The sequence below is a fragment of the Triturus cristatus genome, chromosome 2_1 (genome assembly GCF_964204655.1).
Source record: "Triturus cristatus chromosome 2_1, aTriCri1.1, whole genome shotgun sequence".
In the NCBI taxonomy this organism is placed as follows: domain Eukaryota; kingdom Metazoa; phylum Chordata; class Amphibia; order Caudata; family Salamandridae; genus Triturus; species Triturus cristatus.
This window is the reverse complement of record NC_140581.1, coordinates 591231250-591253437: the sequence shown is the minus strand read 5'-3', so window position 1 is coordinate 591253437 and position 22188 is coordinate 591231250. Positions and strand designations below refer to the sequence as shown.

Genomic DNA, 22188 nt, shown 5'->3' with positions numbered 1-22188 from the left:
TTTTTGCTTTCACGCTCCGCTTTTTGCTTTCACCCTCCCCTTGTTGCTTTTCCCCCCTCCCACCATCCTCTTGTTGCTTTTCCTTCTCCCAACCTCGCCTTGTTTTTATCCCCCTCCCCTCGTTGCTTTCTTCTCTTCCCTTGTTGCTTCCCCTCCCACCCTCTCCTTGTTGATTTACCCCACCTCCTCCCATTGTTGCTTTGCCCCACCCACCTTCCCCTTTTGGCTTTTTCCACTTGTTGCCTTTTCCACCCCCCACCCTCCCCATGTTGCGTTTCCCCCTCCCACACTCCCCTTGTTGGTTCCCCCACCATCCGCTTGTTGCTTTCCCCTCCTACACTCCCCATGTTGCTTTTACCCCCTTCCACCCTCCCCTTGTTGCTTTTACCCCCTTCCACCCTCCCCTTGTTGCTTTTACCACCTTCCACCCTCCCCTTGTTGCTATTACCACCTTCCACCCTCCCCTTGTTGCTTTTACCCCCTTCCACCCTCCCCTTGTTGCTTTTACCCCCTTCCACCCTCCCCTTGTTGCTTTTTCTACCCCCTCCCACCCTCCCCTTGTTGCTTTCCCCCCTCCCACCCTCCGATGTTGCTCCCCCTCCTACCCTACCCTTGTTGCTTTTTCGCCTCCCACCCCATGTTGCTTTTCACCCTCCCACCCCATGTTGTCTGTGTTGATTCTTCCCTCCCATTGTCCATCATGATTCTTCCCTCCCACCCTCACGTTGTCTGTCTTGATTCTTTCCTCCCACCATCCCTTTGTCAGTGTTGATTCTTCCCCCTGCACTCCCTTTGTCAGTGTTAATTCTTTCTTCGGCCCTCCCGTTGTCAGTGTTGATCATCTCACCTTCACCTTGTTGTCTTTCCCCTCCCACCCTCCCCTTGTTGCTTTTTTACTCCCCTTGTTGCTTTTTTAGCCTCCCACCCTCCCCTTGTTGCTTTCGCCCTCTCACCCTCCCCTTCTTTCTTTCCCCCTCCCACACTCCCCTTGTTGCTTTCCCCCCTCCCACACTCCCCTTGTTGGTTCCCCCACCATCCGCTTGTTGCTTTCCCCTCCTACACTCCCCTTGTTGCTTTTACCCCCTTCCACCCTCCCCTTGTTGCTTTTACCCCCTTCCACCCTCCCCTTGTTGCTTTTACCACCTTCCACCCTCCCCTTGTTGCTATTACCACCTTCCACCCTCCCCTTGTTGCTTTTACCCCCTTCCACCCTCCCCTTATTGCTTTTACCCCCTTCCACCCTCCCCTTGTTGCTTTTTCTACCCCCTCCCACCCTCCCCTTGTTGCTTTCCCCCCTCCCACCCTCCGATGTTGCTCCCCCTCCTACCCTACCCTTGTTGCTTTTTCGCCTCCCACCCCATGTTGCTTTTCACCCTCCCACCCCATGTTGTCTGTGTTGATTCTTCCCTCCCATTGTCCATCATGATTCTTCCCTCCCACCCTCACGTTGTCTGTCTTGATTCTTTCCTCCCACCATCCCTTTGTCAGTGTTGATTCTTCCCCCTGCACTCCCTTTGTCAGTGTTAATTCTTTCTTCGGCCCTCCCGTTGTCAGTGTTGATCATCTCACCTTCACCTTGTTGTCTTTCCCCTCCCACCCTCCCCTTGTTGCTTTTTTACTCCCCTTGTTGCTTTTTTAGCCTCCCACCCTCCCCTTGTTGCTTTCGCCATCTCACCCTCCCCTTCTTTCTTTCCCCCTCCCACACTCCCCTTGTTGCTTTCCCCCCTCCCACACTCCCCTTGTTGCTTCCCCCACCCTCCGCTTTTTGCTTTCACCCTCCGTTTTTTGCTTTCACTCTCCCCTTGGTGCTTTTCCCCCAACCACCCTCCCCTTGGTGCTTTTCCCCCTCCCACCATACCCTTGTTGCTTTTCCTCCTTCCAACCTCCCCTTGTTTTTATCTCCCTCCCCTCGTTGCTTTCTTCCCTTCTCTTGTTGCTTCCCCTCCCACCCTCTCCTTGTTGATTTACCCCACCTCCTCCCATTGTTGCTTTCCCCCACCCACCCTCCCCTTCTGGCTTTTTCCACTTGTTGCCTTTTCCACCCCCGCCCTTCCCTTGTTGCGTTTCCCCCTCCCACACTCCCCTTGTTGCTTCCCCCACCATCCGCTTGTTACTTTTCCCCTCCTACACTTCCCTTGTTGCTTTTACCCCCTTCCACCATCCCCTTGTTGATTTTTCCGCTCCCCACCCTCCCCTTGTTGCTTTTTTCCTTCCCACCCTCCCCTTGTCGTTGTTGCTTTTTCCCCCCTCCCTTCCTCCCACCCTCCCCTTGTCCTTGTTGCTTTATTTTCTCTCCCTCCCTCCCACCCTCCCCTTGTCCTTGTTGCTTTTTTCCCTTCTTTCCACACGATCCTTGTCTTTGTAGCTTTTTCCCTCACACCCTACATTTTCCTTGTTGCTTTTTTCCCTCCCTCCCACCCTTCCCTTGTTGATTTTTCCCTCCCTCCCTCCCACCCCTTGTCGCTTTCCACCCACCCTCCCCTTGTTGCTTCTTTGTCCCCCCCCCACCCTCCCCTTGCCATTGTTCCTTCTTCCCCTCCCCAACTCGCCTTGTCCTTGTTGTTTCTTCCCCCTGTTGCTTCCCCCATCCTCCCCTTGTTGCTTCTTCCCTGTGTCCTTGTTGCTTCTTTCCCCTCGCACCCTCCCCTTGAGTCTTCTTCCCCCTCCCACCCTCCCCTTGTTGCTTCTTCCCCTCCCACCCTCCCCTTGTTGCTTCTTCCCCTCCCACCCTCCCCTTGTTGCTTTTTTCCCTCCCACCATCCACTTTTCTTTGTTGCTTTTTTCCCCTCCCTCCCACCCTCCCCTTATCCTTGTTGCTCTCCCTCCCACCCTCCCCTTATCCTTGTTGCTTTTTCCCCCTCCCACCCTCCCCATGTTGTTGTTGCTTTCCTCCACACCTCCCCATGTTGCTTTTTTCCCTACCACCCTCCCCTCGTTGCTTTTTCCCTACCACCCTCCCCTCGTTGCTTTTCCCCCACCACCCTCCCCTCGTTGCTTTTCCCCCACCACCCTCCCCTCGTTGCTTTTCCCCCACCACCCTCCCCTTGTTGCTTTTCCTCCTGCCACCCTCCCCTTGTTGCTTTTCCTCCTGCCACCCTCCCCTTGTTGCTTTTTCACCCTCCCGTTGTTGTTGTTTCCCCCTCCCATTGCTTTCTCCCCCCACCCTCCCCTTGTTGCTTTCCCCCTCCTACCCTCCCCTTGTTGCTTTTCCCCCTCCTTACCCTCCCCTTGTTGCTTTACCCCCTCCCGCCCCATGTTGCTTTTGCCCCTCCCATTCTCCCCATGTTGCTTTTCCCCCTCCCATCCTCCCCATGATGCTTTTCCCCCTCCCATCCTCCCCATGATGCTTTTCCCCCTCCCATCCTCCCCATGATGCTTTTCCCCCTCCCATCCTCCCCATGATGCTTTTCCCCCTCCCACAGTCCCCTAGTTTCTTCCTCCCACCCTTCCCTTGTTGCTTTCACCTTCCCACCCTTCCCTTGTTGCTTTCATTCTCCCACCCTCCCCTTGTTGCTTTCCCCCTCCCACCCTCCCCTTGTTGCATTTCCCCCCTCTCCCACCCTCCCCTTGTTGCTTTTTACCTCCCACCCTCCCCTGTTTGCTTTTTCCCCCACCCTCCCCTTGTTGCTTTCCTCCCACCCTCCCCTTTTTAGGTGGAGCCTGAGCCAGCGCGCATGCACTGCTCTGCGAGGTTTCTTGTAAGCACTATAAACTACTCCGTGTTGGTCGGACTCCTCCCACACATAGGATTGGCTTTTGCGCGTGTTTTTCAGTAATGAAAGCACGCAAATGGCTTAAGGTGGGTGCATGGCCCACCTTCTTCTTTTTTTTTTTTTTTTTTTTTTTTTTTTTTGTTTACTTCCACGGCGTTTTGCTCTCTTGAGCGAGCAGAGACACGCAGGCTGGTATCTGCATTCCTCGTGAGTCAGGTTACCACGCTCTCTTTCGCTTGTTAATGTTTTACGATAATGACGTCGGCGCTCGCTTAGAGAGCTTGCATTTTCCAGCAAAGATAAAGTATTTCTGTTGATTATTAGGTGCTGCTATTGAGCACCAGAAACCACCAGCTCATATTTAGCACTGCAGTTTCCCTATTTTTAAAACGCCACTACATAAAATAGATCATGGCAACCTACATTCAATATTGGTTTCACTATTAAAACACGGTGCACAACCCGTGTAAATGTGAAGGGAATGTTACTGTAAAGGCCAAAACTTCTGGCTCCAGTCTACTCCCAATGCTTAATTTGTAACCTTACAACTGCTGGGGCTTTTATTAGGCAGCAGCTTCAGACAACATACTTCTGTTTTTTAGCCTGCCTAACAGGCAGCACACAACCACTGTAACCCTGTAAATATGAAGGGAAAGTGCTTTAAAGGACAACATTTCTGGTTTCAGTCGCACTCCCAATGCTTAATTTGTAACCTTGTAACTGTCGGGCTTTTATTTTTATTGGGCAGCAGCTTCAGACAACATACTTCTTTTTGTAGCCTGCCTAACAGGCAGCACACAACTTGTGTTAATGGGAAGTGAATGTGCTTTCAAGGACAAAACTTCTAACTGTACGAGCTTGGAACCCAGGTTCCATTCTCAAATGTTGCTCAATAGGCTGTGCTTTTGGACAAAGCATTTAATTTCCCTACACGCAGTAAAAATAGGGGTGTCCTGGACTGCAGATAAAGTATTTCTGTTTAAGTTCCCAAATGCAAGACCTATTGCCTATGCCAATGCTTGTTGCTTTTCCCCCTCCAACCCTTCCCCTGTTGCTTTCTCCACTCCCACCCTCCCCTTATTGCTTTTTTCCACTCCCACCCTCCCATTGTTGCTTTTCCCCCTCCCTCCCTCCCCTTGTTGCTTTTCCCCTCCCTCCCTCCCCTTGTTGCTTTTCCCCTCCCTCCCCTTGTTCCTTTTTTCCCCTCCCACCCTCCCCTTGTTGCTTTTTCACCCTCCCCTTGTTGCTTCCCCCTCCCATCTTCCCCTTGTTGCTTTTTTCTCTCCCACCCTCCCCTTGTTGCTTTTTACCCTCCCCTTGTTGCTTCCCCCCTCCCAGCCTCCCCTTGTTGCTTTTCCCCCTCCCACCCTCCCCTTGTTGCTTTTTCCCCCTCACACCCTCCCGTGTTGCTTTTTCCCTCACACCCTCCCCTTGTTGCTTTTTCCCTCACACCCTCCCCTTGTTGCTTTTTCCCCTCACACCCTTCCCTTGTTGCTTTCCCCTCGCACCCAGCCCTTGTTGCTTTCCCCTCGCACCCTCCCCTTGTTGCTTTCCCCTCGCACCCTCCCCTTGTTGCTTTCCCCTCACACCCTCCCCTTGTTGCTTTCCCCAACCCCCACTCCCTCCCATTGTTGCTTTCATCACGCCCTCCCATTGTTGCATTTCCCCCTCCCACCCTCCCCTTGTTGCTTTTCCCCCCTTCCACCCTCCCCTTGTTGGTTTCCCCCTCCCACCATCCTCTTGTTGCTCTTCCACTCCCACCCTCCCCTTGTTGCTTTTTCCCCTTCTGTTCTCCCCTTGTTGCTTCCCCACCCACCATCTCCTTGTTGCTTCCCCCCTCCCACCCTCCTCTTGTTGCTTTTTTACCTCCCACCCTCGTTGCTTTTGTCCCCTCCCACCATCCCCTAGTTTCCTTTTCCCGCCCCACCCTCCCCTTGGTGCTTTTTTCCACTCCCAACCCCCCCCCCCTTGGTGCTTTTTTCCACTCCCACCCTCCCCTTGTTGCTTTCCCCTCCCACCCTTACCTTGTTGCTTCCCCTATCTACACTTCCGTTGTTGCTTTCCCCCTCCCAACCTCCTCTTGTTACTTTTCAGCCTCCCACCCTCCTCTTGTTGCTTTTTCCACCTCCCACCCTCCCCTTGTTACTTTTATACCTCTCACCCTTGTTGCTTTTTCCCCCCTCTCCTTTCTCCTTGTTGCTTTTTCCCCCTCACCCTCTCCTAGTTGCCTTTTTACCCTCCCCCTTGTTGCTTTTATACCTCACGCCCTTGTTGCTTTTTTCTCCTTCCACCCTCCCATTGTTGCTTTTTTACCTCCCACCCTCCCCTTGTTACTTTTTTCCCCTCCCACCCTCCCCTAGTTGCTTTTTCTCCCTCCCACCCTCCCCTAGTTGCTTTTTCTCCCTCCCACCCTCCACTAGTTGCTTTTTCTCCCTCCCACCCTCCACTAGTTGCTTTTTCTCCCTCCCACCCTCCACTAGTTGCTTTTTCTCCCTCCCACCCTCCACTAGTTGCTTTTTCTCCTCCCACCCTCCCCTAGTTGTCTTTCCCCTCCCACTGACCCAAAGTTGCCTTTCCCTCCCACCCTCCCCTAGTTGCCTTTCCCTCCCACCCTCCCCTAGTTGCCTTTTCCCTCCATCCCCTTGTTGCTTTTTCCCCCTCTCACACTCCCCTAGTTGCCTTTTACCCTCCTCCCTTGTTGCTTTTTTACAGCCAACCCTCATTGCTTTTCCCCCTCCCACCTGCCCCTTGTTGATTTTTTCCCCTCCCACCCTCCCCTTGTTGCTTTTTTCCCCTCCCACCCTCCCCTTGTTGCTTTTTTCCCTCCCACCCTCCCCTAGTTGCTTTTTCCCCTCCCACCCTCCCCTAGTTGCCTTTTCCCTCCCACCCTCCCCTAGTTGCCTTATCGCCTTCCTCCCCTTGTTGCTTTTAAACCTCTCACCCTTGCTTTTTTCTCATCCCACCCTTCCCTTGTTGCTTTTTCCCTCCCACCCTCCCCTTGTTTCTTTTTTCCCCTCCTAACCTCCCCTTGTTTCTTTATCTCCTCCCACCCTCCCCTTGTTGCTTTTTCTCCTCCCACCCTCCCCTTGTTGCTTTTCCCCTCCCACCCTCCCCTTGTTGCTTTTCCCCTCCCACCCTCCCCTTGTTGCTTTTCCCCTCCCACCTTCCCCTTGTTGCTATACCCCACCCTCCCTTTGTTTCTTTTTTCACCCTCCCCTTGTTGCTTCCCCACCTCCCACCCTTACCATGTTGCTTCCCCCTCCTACCCTCCCCTTGTTGCTTTCCCCCCTCCCCACCTCCTCTTGTTGCATTTCCCCTCCCACCCTCATCTTCTTGCTTTTTCCCCCTCCCACCGTCCCCTTGTTGCTTTTATACCTCACCCTTGTTGCTTTTTTCTCCTCCCTCTTTTCCCCTTGTTGCTTTATTTCCCACCCTCGTTGCTTTTCCCCCTTCTCACCCTCCCCTTGTTGCTTTTTCCCATTTCACCATCCCCTATTTGCTTTTTTCCCTCCCACCCTCCCCTTGTTGCCTTTTCCCTCTCCATTGCTCCCCTTGTTGCTTTTTCCCCTCCCATCCTCTTATCGTTGCTTTTTTCCACTCCCACCCTCCCCTTGTTGCTTCCCCCTTGTTGCTTTTCCCCCCTTCCACCCTCCCCTTGTTGCTTTCCCCCTCCCACCCTCCCCTTGTTGCTTTTTTCCACTCCCACCCTCTTATTGCTACTTTTTTCCACTCCCACCCTCCCCTTGTTGCTTCCCCCCTTGTTGCTTTTCCCCCTTCCACCCTCCCCTTGTTGCTTTTCCCCTCCCACCCTCCCATGTTGCTTTCCCCCTCCCACCCTCCCATTTTGCTTTCCCCTTCTACCTCCCCTTGTTGCTTTTTGTCCCTCCTACCCTCCCTTGTTGCTTTTTCCCCCTCCCACCCTCCCTTGTTGCTTTTTCCCCCTCCCACCCTCCCTTGTTGCTTTTTCCCCCTCCCACCCTCCCTTGTTGCTTTTTCCCCCTCCCACCCTCCCTTGTTGCTTTTTCCCCCTCCCACCCTCCCCTTGTTGCTTTTTTCCCCTCCCACCCTCCCCTAGTTGCCTTTTTCCCTCCCACCCTCCCCTAGTTGCCTTTTCCCCTCTCACCTTCCCCTAGTTGCCTATTCCCCTCCCACCCTCCCCTAGTTGCCTTTTCCCCTCCCACCCTCCCCTAGTTGCCTATTCCCCTCCCACCCTCCCCTAGTTGCCTATTCCCCTCCCACCCTCCCCTAGTTGCCTATTCCCCTCCCACCCTCCCCTAGTTGCCTATTCCCCTCCCACCCTCCCCTAGTTGCCTATTCCCCTCCCATCCTCCCCTAGTTGCCTATTCCCCTCCCACCCTCCCCTAGTTGCCTTCCCCTCCCACTGAACCATAGTTGCCTTTCCCTTCCCACACTCCCCTAGTTGCCTTTCCCTCCCACCCTCCCCTAGTTGCCTTATCCCCTCCCTCCCCTTGTTGCTTTTAAACCTCTCACCCTTGTTGCTTTTTTCTCCTCCCACCCTACCCTAGTTGCTTTGTCCCCACCCACCCTCCCCTAGTTGCTTTTTCCCCTAGTTGCCTTTTGCTCTCCCACCCTCCCCTTGTTTCTTTTTCCCCTCCCACCCCCCCTTGTTTCTTTTTCCCCTCCCACCCTCCCCTTGTTTCTTTTTCTCCTCCCACCCTCCCCTTGTTTCTTTTTCTCCTCCCACCCTCCCCTTGTTGCTCCCCCTCCCACCTTCCCTTTGTTGCTTTTTTCCACTTCCACCCTCCCCTTGTTGCTTCCCCCTGGTTGCTTTTTCCCCCTCACACCCTCCCTTGTCGCTTTTTCCCCCTCACACCCTCCCTTTGTTGCTTTTTCACCTCACATCCTCCCCTTGTTGCTTTCCCCCCAACCTCCTCTTGTTGCTTTTCCCCCTCCCACCCTCCCCTTGTTGCCTTTTTCCACTCCCACCCTCTTATTTTTGCTTTTTTCCACTTCCACCCTCCCCTTGTTGCTTCCACCCCTTGTTGGTTTTTCCCCTTTCCACCCTCCCCTTGTTGCTTCCCCCTTCCACCCGCCCGTGTTGCTTTCCACTTCTACCTCCCCCTTGTTGCTTTTTGTCCCTCCTACCCTTGCTGCTTTCCCCACCCTCCCTTGTTGCTTTCCCCCCTCCCACCCTCCCTTGTTGCTTTCCCCCCTCCCACCCTCCCTTGTTGCTTTCCCCCCTCCCACCCTCCCTTGTTGCTTTTCCCACCCTCCCTTGTTGCGTTTTCCCCCTCACACCCTCCCTTTGTTGCTTTTTTACCTCACATCCTTCCCTTGTTGCTTTCCCCCTCCCACCCTAACCTTGTTGCTTTTCCCTCCTACCTGCCCCTTGTTGCTTTCACCCCCAACCTCCTCTTGTTGCTTTCCCCCTCCCACCCTCCTCTTGTTGCTTTTTCCCCCTCCCACTGTCCCCTTGTTGCTTTTATACTTCTCACCCTTGTTGCTTTTTTTCCCTCCCACCCTCCCCTGGTTGCCTTTTCCCTCTCCCACGCTCCCCTTGTTGCTTTTTCCCCTCGTTGCTTCCCCCCTCCCCTTGTTGCTTTTTTTCCACTCCCGCCCTCCCCGTGTTGCTTTTCCTCCTTGTTGCTTTTCCCCCTCACACCCTCCCTCGTTGCTTTTCCCCCTCTTACCCTCCCCTAGTTGCTTTTTTCCCTCCCACCCTCCCCTAGTTGCCTTTTCCCTCTCCCACTCTCCCCTTGTTGCTTTTTCCCCTCGTTGCTTCCCCCCTCCCCTTGTTGGTTTTTTCCACTCCCGCCCTCCCCGTGTTGCTTTTCCTCCCTGTTGCTTTTCCCCCTCACACCCTCCCTTGTTGCTTTTCCCCCTCACACCCTCCCTTTGTTGCTTTTTCACCTCACACCCTCCCCTTGTTGCTTTTTCGCATCACACCCTCTTGTTTCTTTTTACCCTCCCCTTGTTGCTTTTTACCCTCCCCTTGTTGCTTTTCCCTCCCACCCTCCCCTTGTTGCTTCCCTCCTACCCTCCCCTTGTTGCTGTTCTCCCTCCCTTTGTTGCTCTTTCCACTCCCACCCTCCCCTTGTTGCTTTCCCCCCCCCACCCGCCCCTTGTTGCTTTGTTGCTCTTTCCCCTCCCACCCTCCCCTTGTTGTTCTTTACCCTCCCACCCTCCCCTTGTTGTTCTTTACCCTCCCACCCTCCCCTTGTTCTTTACCCTCCCCTTGTTGTTCTTTCCCCTCCCACCCTCCCATTGTTGCTCTTACCCCTCCCACCCTCCCCTTGTTGCTCTTTCCCCTCCCACTCTCCCCTTGTTGCTTTTTCCCCTCCCTGCTTTCACCCTCCCCTTATTATTGCTTTTTCCCCTCCCACCATCCCCCTTTTGCTTTGCCCCCTCCCACCCTTTCCTTGTTGCTTTTTCCCAATCCCACCCTCCCCTTGTTTGTTTTCCACCCTAGTTGCTCTTTGACCTCCCACCCTCTCCCTGTTGCTTTCTTCCCCTCCCACCCTCCCCTTGTTGCTTTTATTTATTGTTGCTCTTTTCCCCTCCCTCCCTCTCCTTGTTGCTATTTTCCTCTCCCACCCTAACCTTGTTGCTTTTGTCCCCATTCCCTTTTTGCTTTTATCCCCCTCCTACCCTGTTCTTGTTGCTTTTCCCCCTCCCCTTGTCACTTCCCCCCCACTCTCCCCTTATCCTCATCGCTTTTTTCCCCTCCCACCCTCTCCTTGTTGCTTTTTCTCCTCCCTCGTTCCTTCCCCTTGTAACTTGTTGCTTTTTCCTCCTCCCTCCTCCCTCCTCCCTCCTACCCTCTCCTTGTGCTTTTTTCCACCCCCTCCTAATCTCCCCTTGTCCTTTTTCCCCCATCCCTCCCACCCTCCCCTTGTTGCGTTTTCCCCTCCCTCCATCCCCTTGTCCTTTTTGCTTTTTTCGCCTCCCCCTTCTCGCGTCTTTCCCTCCCTCCCACCCTCCACATGTCGCTTGTTTCCCTCCCACCCTCCACATGTCGCTTTTTTCCCCTCCCTCTTACTTGTTGCTTTTTCCCCCTCCCTCCCACCCACCCCCTGTCCTTGTTGCTTTTTTCCCCCTCCCTTCCCCTTGTTGTTTTTTTCACCTCCCGCCCACCCTTCCTTTGTCCTTGTTGCTTTTTTCCCCTCCCACCCCCTCCCTGGCCTTGTTGCTTCTTTCCCCTCCACCCTCCCTGTTAGAAATGGGGTTTCTTGTTGGCTAGGGTATGCACCTAAGCCAGGCAGAACCCACCACTCTAGTTGGGGCAAGGGAGTTACACACCAAAGATTACCCCTGCTCACCCCCTTGGTAGCTTGGCAGAGCAGTCAGGCTTATACCAGAGGCAATGTGTAAAGTGTTTGCGCCACACACTCACACCACAGTGACACACTAGGCACACCACAAAAGACTCCACATAAGGTTATATAAAAATATCCTTTCGATTATTCATAAAAACACATTAGACCACAATCATATACATTATGGTGCCACTGGGCACTTGTCATGACTTCACAGGAATTACATAAATCACTTTGCCATTCGGGCATTTGTCATAAACGTCACAGGCAGGGTAACCAGTAACTACTGGTAGGATTACATTTAGCATAAAACACTATGCATACACCAGCACTGAACATAATCAGCAGTATGCAATAATGCAGTTTGAAACCTTCTGCGTACACACCAGCACTGAACATAGCCAGCAGTATGCAAAAATGCCGTAGTCACAATGTCCCTCGAAGGCATAAATACTACAGCCTCCTCTAGGCAACGGGGCACCTCCCACGTGTGCCTCGACTAAATAATGCGATACTTTATCTCCGAGGAATGCCCCCCAAAGGTGGAGAGACTTCGCTCAGTCCCCCTCCACCTAAGAAAGGCAGCAGGCAAAAAGGGAGAAGAGCGGGACCTCCGTCGAGAGTTTCCTTCCCTGCCCGGCTAACTGACCTTTGTTTCCCAGCGCAAGGGGCCAGCCCTCGTTGACAGGACGTTTTCATGGGCTTTTCCTTTCCTGCTTCCGCAGCCTGCGGGGCTCTGTCTAATTAGGGGCGGGGCTTGAACTGGGCGGTGCTAGGTTGGAGGCGGATTCCCTCTTCGGCTGCCGCTGCGGCTGACAGTGGTCTACGGCCAGCCGTGCCTCCTTTCACCCGTTGGGCCTTTCACTCGCTCCTTTCCAGATCTGGTGGTCTACGGGTCCCGAGGTCAACGCGCAGTACGCGCTCCCGACATGGGACCTGGACAGTCCTCCCTGACGGCACCACAGGGGATCGGCCACATGCTGATCCCTCTGCCACATGCAGTGCTCACTGCGCGTTTCTGAAAACGCATGCTTTGCTCGCTTTATGGCAGAACGAGCCTACACCTGGGGCTCAGGCAAACAAACCCCAGTGTGCCCCGAGCCCAAGTTCAGGGCCCAGAGTCCAAAGCGCTTGAGTCTGCCTGGACCAGGGGTACAGCAGCACTCCTGGGAGGGCACTGAGGACACGCCAACAGCGTGCAGCCAGGCAGGTCCCAGAACAACATGTCAGTCCCTCCCTCAGCCCAAGAGGCAGCAGGCCAGCACTCTAGAATAGTCCAGTCGCAAGGCGGTTCCTCCTGGCCGTCCAGCAGCCTGCCAGTCACAAGTCCCAAGCAGTGTTCATTTCTTCTTACATGGGATCAGAGCCCCTTTACTTATAGTCCTAGTGTCTTTGGTCTGGGGGCACTTTAAACCACATTTACAAGTGCATAACACCCGCATTCACAGTTTAAGCCCTGGCCCCAGACACACTACAGGGGTGTGGAGCCAGCATTGTGGAAGGCAGGCACAGCCCTAGTCAGGTGCAGGTGCTACCCCTTCCACTTCTCCAACTGCAGACTAGGCCTTTTCAGGTTTAAGGGAAAGCTTTTCTCGCTACTCTAAATTCAGCCAAGCACTGAGTCACCCAGGAAGGGCAGGACACGGCTCAACCGCCCCCCCCACCCCCTCCGGAAATGGCTGGAGTCAATGCACATCCCCTCTCCCCTGTCAGTCAGAACCAGACAGTCAATACACATCCACAATGTAACTTGACACACTTAAACCCTGCACTCCGGAGAGGAGGCAAATGCAACGCTGCACGTTTAAATAATGCACGTAAAACAGCACTCCCAGAAGACTAGGCGATAAAACAAGACCCAGCACTCTCTTAAGGCGAGGCAAGAAAACAAATTCAGGTGCATTTAAAGTGACACACACACACGTTCATTAATTCAATATTTTGGGCAGGAAGGCAAAATATATCAGTTAATGCAGACTCCCAAATATCAAGTAACTTGGGCAAAAAACATAATAAATAATATGTAGTAAATATTCATGTAGCAAAGAGCAAAGAAACTTAGAAATACACAAAATAAGTAACAACTCACCGATCGATCATGCAACATCCTTGCCAATCCAAGCTGGAGAAGCCCTTTGACATCCCAGGAAATAGTTTGATCGGGACTCAAACCCAGATTCTTTTGTGGCAGTACATCTACTCCACAAATGAGCTCCCAGCTGCCCACGAAGACTCTCTGCCTTTAATACCTTTTGCTCAACGTGAGAGGAAGGTTTTAGAAACCTCGCCCCTTTCTTCTGTTACGAAAAACTGAGCTGACCGTACTGGTCTGTATCAAGGTAAAGACAGAAGCTGGCCATATCTCTGGATTTTGACTCCAAGACAGAGCTGTACATTTCACTCATTCCTCTGGCAACAACAATCTCTGCCCTGAAAGGTACCAAGCACGCATCCCACACAACATGTTCCAGTTCAGTCTGATCGGTGAGGAGCGAAAACAAGTAAAGAGCGTAAACATCCCTTTCCCACTTTGCAACTACTCGCGAGCACAGAAAATGGAGTCTGTTACACAAGATGGAGTCCGCACAGACAAATGAGTCAATTATGCCAAATGGAGCCAATGGTTAATATATAATTCTTAATATCACTACAGGCACAAAGACACATAGCACACAGAAATGCACACTTCTAAAAGTGGCATTTCTAAAATTGTAATAATAAATCTGCTTTCACCAATAAGCAGGATTTATCACTACTTTTCCAAACAATTCCAAACATGGACACGCTACCCCTCTCATGTCAGGAATTACCACTGAAGCACATATCAGGGAATCCCCAATGCACACCTATGCGAGGGCAGCCTCACACTAGTGAGAAACCAAATAGGCTGGTTGTCACTACCAGGACATGCCACACAGTTAAGGCACATGTCCCACCTTTTACCTTCACCGCACCTTGTCCATAGGGCTAGCCAGGGCCTACATTAGGGGTAACTGATATATAGTAAAAGGGGAGTTTCAGATGTGGCTACCACTTTATATGCCACGTCACGGCGGCAGTAAACTGGGCGTGCAGACCCTGCAGTGGCAGAGGCCTGAGACAGGTTTGAAAGGCTACTTCCGTGGGTTGCGCAAGCAGCGCTGCTAGCCCACCAGTAGCATTTAATTTACAGGCCCTGGGTATATGGGATACCACTGTACAAGGGACTTACTGGTAAATTAAATATGCCAAACAGGTGTAGACCAATCTTACCGAGTTTACAAGAGAGCACATGCACTTTAGCCCTGATCAGCAGTGATAAAGTGCCCAGAGTCATAAAACCACCAACAACAGGTTGGAAATAATACAGGAGAAAGGCAAAAAGTTCTGGGATGACCCTGCAAAAAGGGCCAAGTCCAACACTCCCCTTGTCCCTTTCACTACGTTCCTCCAACCCTCCAGTTGTCCCTTCCGCTACGCTCCTCCTACGCTTCATTTGTCTCTGTTGCTTCATTCCCTCACATTCTCTAGTTGTCTTTGCTGCTTATTCCTTCACAATCTCCAATTGTCTGTGTTGCTTATTCCCTCCCGTTGTCAGTGTTGCTTCTGTTGCATAAACAAGACCTAGAGTTTGGTGTTAATTTTGTCTTGTCTATCTGGAAACATGCCCCTCATTTTGAAGGGTTAATTCTAACTGAAACCTAGGGAAAACATTTTGTTCCCCTTCTTCAGACAGAAGGGTGATGTGCTTTTGCCATGAGCCTTTATCATCACATTTTGTAATACCCTGACTGTTTTGTGAATTTCAGTCTGGCTTTCTATTATCATCCCTGCTTTTCATCTTGGATTTTTAAAATTCTTAGTCATAAACGTTAGCCTATTTGAAAGAAATAGGGGTGGTGAATATTGTAACCATATTGTAATGAGGTATGTTATTTCCTAATAATGACAGGTTGGTCGATTGTGGCAAAGACTGATAACAGTAAAGGAAGAGGAGGGTGCAGAAAAAGAAGAACTCCACCAGTTATGGAAGAGAATGATTCAACTACTGACAAATACTAGACAAAACCAGGACAATGAAACACACCAGCTGGTAATACTCCCGGTTCTAGTCTTTCTTGAATATTTAAATACAAATATCTTACTTTCTTACTTGCTTGTGGCAGCATCCACCTTGTGGGAGCGCGCAGCGGCGCGCCACAAGCACGAGTGCAGTGCTTGAGAATGAACAGACTGAGCTCGCTCGCACCACTCCCGGGCTCTCTCTCTCTCTCCTCTCGCTTTCTCTCTCTCTCTTTCTCTCTATCTCCCACTCTCTCTTTCTCTCTCTCACTCTCTCTACTCCCCCCCCCCCCCCTCTCTCGCCTAGCCGACGGTAGAAGCCATTATACGGCATTAAAGGGTTTACGGTCCTGGCTGTGCAGACACCGCGCTCTGATGCGAAAGGGTTAATAAAGTGCTTGCTGCTCTTCCACCTAGGCGAACACAGTCAACACACAACAGTATCCTGGACACCTCACGAGAACAACTGAATTGCACCCAGGAGGAGATGGCCCACCTTCATTTGTTTACTGAGTTAGAGCACGACAATGCAGCGTGGATTCGTGTGCACGCAACACTACCAGTAATGCACGCTTGCATGCTTTCTGTATTAAAAGAAGTTGCACGCTCTACAAAAGATATCCTACACTTTCCAGTGGAAAAGCTTGAAGAGCAGCGGAAGAGCTTGTGTGGGGTATAGGAGTAGCCCTGCCGTTGTCAGGTGCTTTGTAAATACACTAACAATCTATGCAAATTAAAACAAGCATTGGCATAGCCAATACTCGCCTTTGGGACCTTATAAGTATTTAGTTATGCAGCACAATATCCTTACTGCAACAACATTAACTGTTGCATGGCTAAACACTTATACGGTCCCAAAGGCGAGACCTATTGGCTATGCCAATGCTTGTTTTATTTAATGCTAACTTATTACCATTCTAGCCAACACTCTTTTCATAGAACTATTTAAAAAGAGCTTGACACCTTGGAATACTGCTCTAGATACCGCTGCACACTTAGGGGTCCGCAACCCAGAAAACCGCCGGTCCCATTAGCATGGCGGTGACTACCGCGGCGGCGAGATTTTCCGCCCACCACTTTTTCGCCGGTAGCAGTCCGCACGCTTGCCTGGCGGGCAGAGCTGGACCATTAAAATGGGGCCGGTGCAGGGTCAGGCCCTGCCGGCATTATTATGATGCCGGCGGTAGCCAGCCTTTCTGCGGCGGAGGAACCGCTATGGAGAAGCATGCGGAGAATGTCTCTGGGGGCCCATTGTGAGCCCCCAATGTGTTTTTTTGGGGGGGGTGTGGGTGCACTGGGGGCATACCCATGGTACCCCTTAAATGTCCCTGTACCTGGTGGCAGGCACTGTGCAGTGCTTGCCAAGCAGTGCAGGGATATGCTGGACATGCTTTTTTGGACATTGCGGCGGTGCTGCTGGCAGCAGCAACCACCTCAATGTTAAATGCCGCAATCGCACCGCAGCGGTCGGATTTCGACTGCGGAGCATACTAATTGGACCAGCGGTTGTGACGCTGTCCTAGCGGGTTGTGTTTTCCCGCTACCATGGCAGTCGGAGTGATTTTCCGACCGCCGTCCTAATAGACCCCTTAGTCTCATCCACGTTCCCTCTCTACTTTGATGGACTTGAGATCATCTACAAAGTAACATGTTTAACTTGCAAAGCACTATGCCTAAATGCATCCAAATATCTTACAAGTAAACTGGCCATCTCTCTGAACAACTGATTGTTTAGAACCAAAGAAACTAACCGCCTTTAGGCCAAACTCATCAGACCGGATCCTTTGCTTCTCCTGGATTCTGAGGCCATACAGCAAAAATGTAGAGTTCTCGATTTCTGTCCTTGACAAAGTTGAGGGTTGCTCTAGATCTTTGTCTAGCATTTCACTGGTGTCATATGTGTCTTCAGGATCTAATATAAATTCATCCATTTGCATCTCATCGTAATCCGTGTTCCCCGAGGAGGATTTAAGAACCTCTTCCGCTTCTCTTGTGCCACGAGGGTCATTTCTTTCTATCATGCCACTACGTGCAACTTTTCTATGTGCCCCGGATGGGTGGACTTTCTCTCTTGTGCTGCTAAGAGCACCATTTTCTGTTGTAGAGCAAGGGCTACCAGAGACATAGGCGTGGTTAGAAGCCTCCTCTAAGTGCTTCTCTTTTGGGAAACCTTCCCCCGTTTTTGGTGTTCAGAGGTAGCAGGTGATTTCCCTTCTAAGAGGTAAAAAAAAGTTCTCCACTGGGCTTTCCCTCTTCCTCCTGCATAGTGTGGCGTCCACCACCTCCTTAACCGAGGACCTAAGTTCTTCCTCAAGAAACCTCTTAATGTTTTCTTACATAAGTTCTTCTGCCTGTGGATGGGGTTTGTTGGTGTCCATTTTCATAATAATGGACTCTCTCTTAAATAAATGGCTTAATTTTTGGAGGAATCTACTCACGGTTTGAAGTATTTCAAGGATTTGTATTTCCTTAAGGGTTTTTGTTTAAAATACTTATGTGATATTGGCTCCAGATGGGGCTAAAGTACCTCCTAAAAGCTAGAAAGCGAGCTTCTCTGGTAAATTTCAGCGAGCAGTGTGGCCGTTTTAGCTCGAGCGATGAGCTGTTGTCAAGGCTACGCGATCGCAAGTTGCAGGGGTGCGTCAAAACAAATGAAGGATGTTCTGCCTCCTTTGTTGACTTTGTTTCAGCGATGCGAGGGGTAGCACCTCACGATGCTGATGTTTAAATTGGTTGCGGTTAGCTTTGCTTAAGGCTGCAGGTGAGAGAAATCTGTCTACATATATTTGTGTTGCAGTCAGCGTTGTTATGGCTGTATTTACTTATGTTTCATGCTCTGTATTTAATTGTAAGCGCTTCCGAGGACGCGATGCTGAGATTTAAATGGCTGATTGCGTCTTGATCTTTTGGTACAAATAAGATAATGTTGGCACCTGGCCGCGTTATCTCCCAATTAGGTCTAATAATGCAGCATTCTTTACACTAAGCCGCTTATTTGAGTCGTTAGACTCGAAAAGGGTGAATTTTACTTACCTGGCTCTACCATAAATCTGAAGGGTTTATGAATTACCAATCTGTATAAAATGTCAAATACATTAAGAAAGCGTATTCTACATGGTTAAATAAAGCGTAAAGTGACAATAAGAAACAATCCTTAAATAGCATTACATTCCATATTAAGAAAAAACATCATCAGGTAATTAAAAAAATAAAACATCGTAGTGAAGCTCATATACTAATCTAGATGAGCAGCAGCTAATCAAAGAGGAGAATGAGATGGTGCACATGATATTTATAGTGTCTTCATGAACATTCTATTGTTTGATGTATTAAGTATTCTTTGAAGGGCTGCATGTTAGGGCAGCAGGAAGTCATTGCATAATGGTAGCCTCCGGTCTTGAAATGAAATCACAAGATGTTGCTGACCCGCGGCTCGAACTGGTATCCCCAGCTCTTACCTCGGGGCCATCCCACCTAGCTGAGCCCTGGGCAGTGGCTGGCAGCCTGCAGTGAGATGAGGAAAACTTGAAATCTGTGCCCTTTTTTTCTCACAGGTTATGTTATGTGGCTGGGGAGGGAGGGAGCAGGGAGCAGCAAAGGGATTTTCTTTTTCTATCCAGCAGTAAACCAAGCTTACAGAAGTCAGATAAGGATTAGTAATGTTAACCAATTTGGCTTTTGTGTAGTGAAAAGATGTTAGCCACTTGAGTACCACACAGAAGTTGTAGCTCCTAGACAGTAGTCGTGAATGCTTGTTTCCTGCACATACGGCTTCTTGCACTGCTATTCTACATGCATATTTTGCTTGCACACACCCACAAAATAGGCACGGAAGCAATACTTATTAATCATACCCAACAAAAACATCAGCAGCAATCCAAGCGTCCCTTCACCAACATTGCAGTGCAAGTTTCCTTTGCAGGTATATTTGGCATGTACTGCACCAGCTTTGCAATGTTCTCTCCCACATTTGGAGCCTATATAGTGCAAGCAGCAGCCAATTAAGGTTTCCCTCGCTCAGTACAGATGCAACCTACGCGCCAGTAGTGCAGTCTTCCGTTGCACACATGAAACCGGTACTGGACATCAGCTATGAAAGCATCAACTGCAAAGTGAATAGATGGTGAAAAGAGCCACATTTCCTTATTCACACAGGCGTGTAAAACATGAGCATAAGAAACACAAAGAACAGTGGATATGGAGTGGAAAGCATCAGTCCTGTAGTGCAGTATTCAGGGCGCACTTCTCTGTGGGGTGGGGGGGGGGGGTATTGGGAACTGCTTCTGAGTTGAGGTGTCTCGCTCGCTCGCTCTCGCTCTCTCTCGTCTTTTTCTTTTTCTCTCTCTCTCTCTCTCTCGTCTTTTTCTTTTTCTCTCTCTCTCTCTCTCTCTCTCTCTCTCTCGTCTTTTTCTTTTTTTCTCTCTCTCTCGTCTTTTTCTTTTTCTCTCTCTCTCTCTCGTCTTTTTCTTTTTTTCTCTCTCTCTCTCTCGTCTTTTTCTTTTTCTCTCTCTCTCTCTCTCTCGTCTTTTTCTTTTCCTCTCTCTCTCTCTCTCTCTCTCTCTCGTCTTTTTCTTTTTCTCTCTCTCTCTCTCGTCTTTTTCTTTTTCTCTCTCTCTCTCGTCTTTTTCTTTTTCTCTCTCTCTCTCTCTCTCTCTCTCTCTCTCTCTCTCGTCTTTTTCTCTCTCTCTCGTCTTTTTCTTTTTCTCTCTCTCTCTCTCTCTCTCTCTCTCTCTCGTCTTTTTCTTTTTCTTTTTCTCTCTCTCTCTCTCTCTCTCTCGTCTTTGTCTTTTTCTCTCTCTCTCTCTCTCTCTCTCTCTCTCTCTCTCTCTCTCTCTCTCTCTCTCTCTCTCTCTCTCTCTCTCTCTCTCTCGTCTTTTTCTCTCTCTATCATTTCTCGCCCTCTTAAATCTGGTTCCCTGCCTGATCCTGCTGCTGTACAGAGGGAGGAAAGACTTTAAAGTTTGACATTAGGTGAAGGCTGCACTCAGGTCACTTTCATGCGTAGTGCCTCTTCATCACAGCAACAGCACATTCTAATAAGTAAAAAAAAGAACTGAGACTTCTTTTAAAAGGCGAATGAAGACTCTTTTTTTCAGAGATCTTTCCTATCTCATCTGGTTTCCTGTGTTTTATTAGCTGTGGGAATGAAAAATGTTCTCGTAATCATGACAAAGTTTCAGTTCTATTAAGGACGCGGAGGCGAGGATTATGCTCAACTTTCTTTATTCCTTACTCCAGCAGCTTCAACTTTAAATCAACAAAAAAAACTATCATTCCCATAGTGTATGCAGTAAGGGTCCTTTATGGTCCACCAATCAGCAGTCCTCATGGTTCACAAGGCCGTGCTCTTCCTGGGTCACTTCCTCTTTATTGATTGCGACCACAATATCCCCGAGTCTTGTTAGTCTGCCTTGGAACTCTCAGAACCTGGAAGAAGCCAAGAGACAAACCAATGATTCCAATCTCCATTTAAACCTAGGCAAACCTCATTTCTTCTTTGGTGATGTTGTATTGTATATATCTTCTTGTATCCAAGAGTTGCATGGTTTCTTGGAGAACAATTTTCTCAAAAGCCAATATCTTCTCACTCATTAGGTATGTACCTGGTGTGAAAGTAGAGACAGGTCTAAAGTTTGTGGCAGTTGGCTTCGGATTGTAGGTGTTTTTGCTGAAGTAATATTTCAGTCTAATCTTTCGAGAGAATTGTTGGAGCTCCAGTTTTACTTGAAACGAGTCAGGTATAACAGTTGGTATAAATGAGAGTCCTTTGGCAAGGACCTCTCTTTCAACATTAGACATAATGTGGTCTGACAAGTTGATTAAGGGTTCTCTCTGGTTGGGTGTATCGTTTGGACAAGCCCTCACACTCTGTGTTGTTGAGATGTTAATGCTGTGTAAAGTGGCTATCGTCCCCTCATTAGTGGGCATGACTGTTGTATTGTTGGTGTTATTGTCAAAAGTGGTAGGGGTTGCTGTATTACTGGTGTTGTTGTCAACAGTGGTAAGGGTACGTTCACTTTGTGTCTGGGTGGTATCGTGATTCCCTCTCTGGGTTTCTACCATCTGTAGGTTTGTCTCCGAGTGGAAATCTCCCCATGTGTTTCGCTACGTACACGCGCCTTAGCCAGGATCATTCACTGATACGGTCAAAGGAGACAGGACGTATGCCTGAGCCCCTCTTCAGTAACCTGAGACTCTGGGTCTAATTAAGGTGAGCGGGAAGAACAGTGAGGGTTGCCTTTTTGCGTAAATTAAATGCGAACGGCACGGAGGACGCTAACTAATTCCCCTTCTATCTAGAACTCTTCAGAAGAGTGATCAACAAGATCGGAGGAGTAAGGACGCTCGCCTGCACCCCTCCATGAGTATCCTGAGATTTAAAAGAAACCCTATTGAAGAAATAGAAAACCACCAATTTTCAACACTGGGTGAGTTCTTATAAGCGTTTAGATAAGCACCCATTGGATCAGAACATAGCCATCATAGGGCAATTCTTGACTACCTCCCATTCCCTCCCTCATAGAATTAATGTGGTACAGAAGATCTTTGCCAAACTAAACGAAGAGCATTGAACAGGTCCTATTAGCAACACTGGGCCTCCTTAGGTGAGTTTTGACCTTGCATGCCTGAGTAGTTCCAGCATCCCCCTATTTCTTACACACACTTGACCATACACTTTACTATTCTACAGGCTGTCACCTCCTTTCTATGTCCTGATGAAGACCCGCATTGACTAGACAGTAGTGCGCTTCCAGGGTTGAAACGTCGACAAACACCCCCCGGACCAGTTGAAAGACTCTGCATAAAGACTTATTCACTCAATCCGCAGACCTATTCAATTATCTGTTTTCTGGCCTTCTTGAATCGTCGAAATTTTCAGTTACTTTGTATATATTACGCACCATCACTACATCACTGAGCACCACATGTCACCCTGTCACAAAAATCTTTTATTTACTTTCGTGTCTTGACAGCCATGCAATTTAATTTGGGTATTCATAAATGACGTAATTTATAAAAAATCTTGAATACCCTTTATGGTCTTATTATTGTGTGTATTATTTGTGATTTAATTGCTTTTTCTTGTGAATAATTCAAGGATTGGTTCAATAGTTTAAAGAAATAATTCATACCCGACAGAACCAACTGTTATCTCC

General features: G+C 49.8%; 1 protein-coding gene across 2 annotated transcripts in view; it reads left to right on the top strand.

Annotated features, from left to right (window-relative positions):
• The window catches only part of SKIC3 (SKI3 subunit of superkiller complex), a 1406584-nt gene that overhangs the window by 125751 nt on the left and 1258645 nt on the right, over nucleotides 1-22188 (top strand). For both annotated transcript variants that reach the window (XM_085632495.1, XM_085632494.1), the window contains exon 6: nucleotides 14922-15062. In XM_085632495.1, the coding sequence (XP_085488621.1) occupies nucleotides 14922-15062 (141 nt within the window). The remainder of the gene's footprint in view (nucleotides 1-14921; nucleotides 15063-22188) is intronic.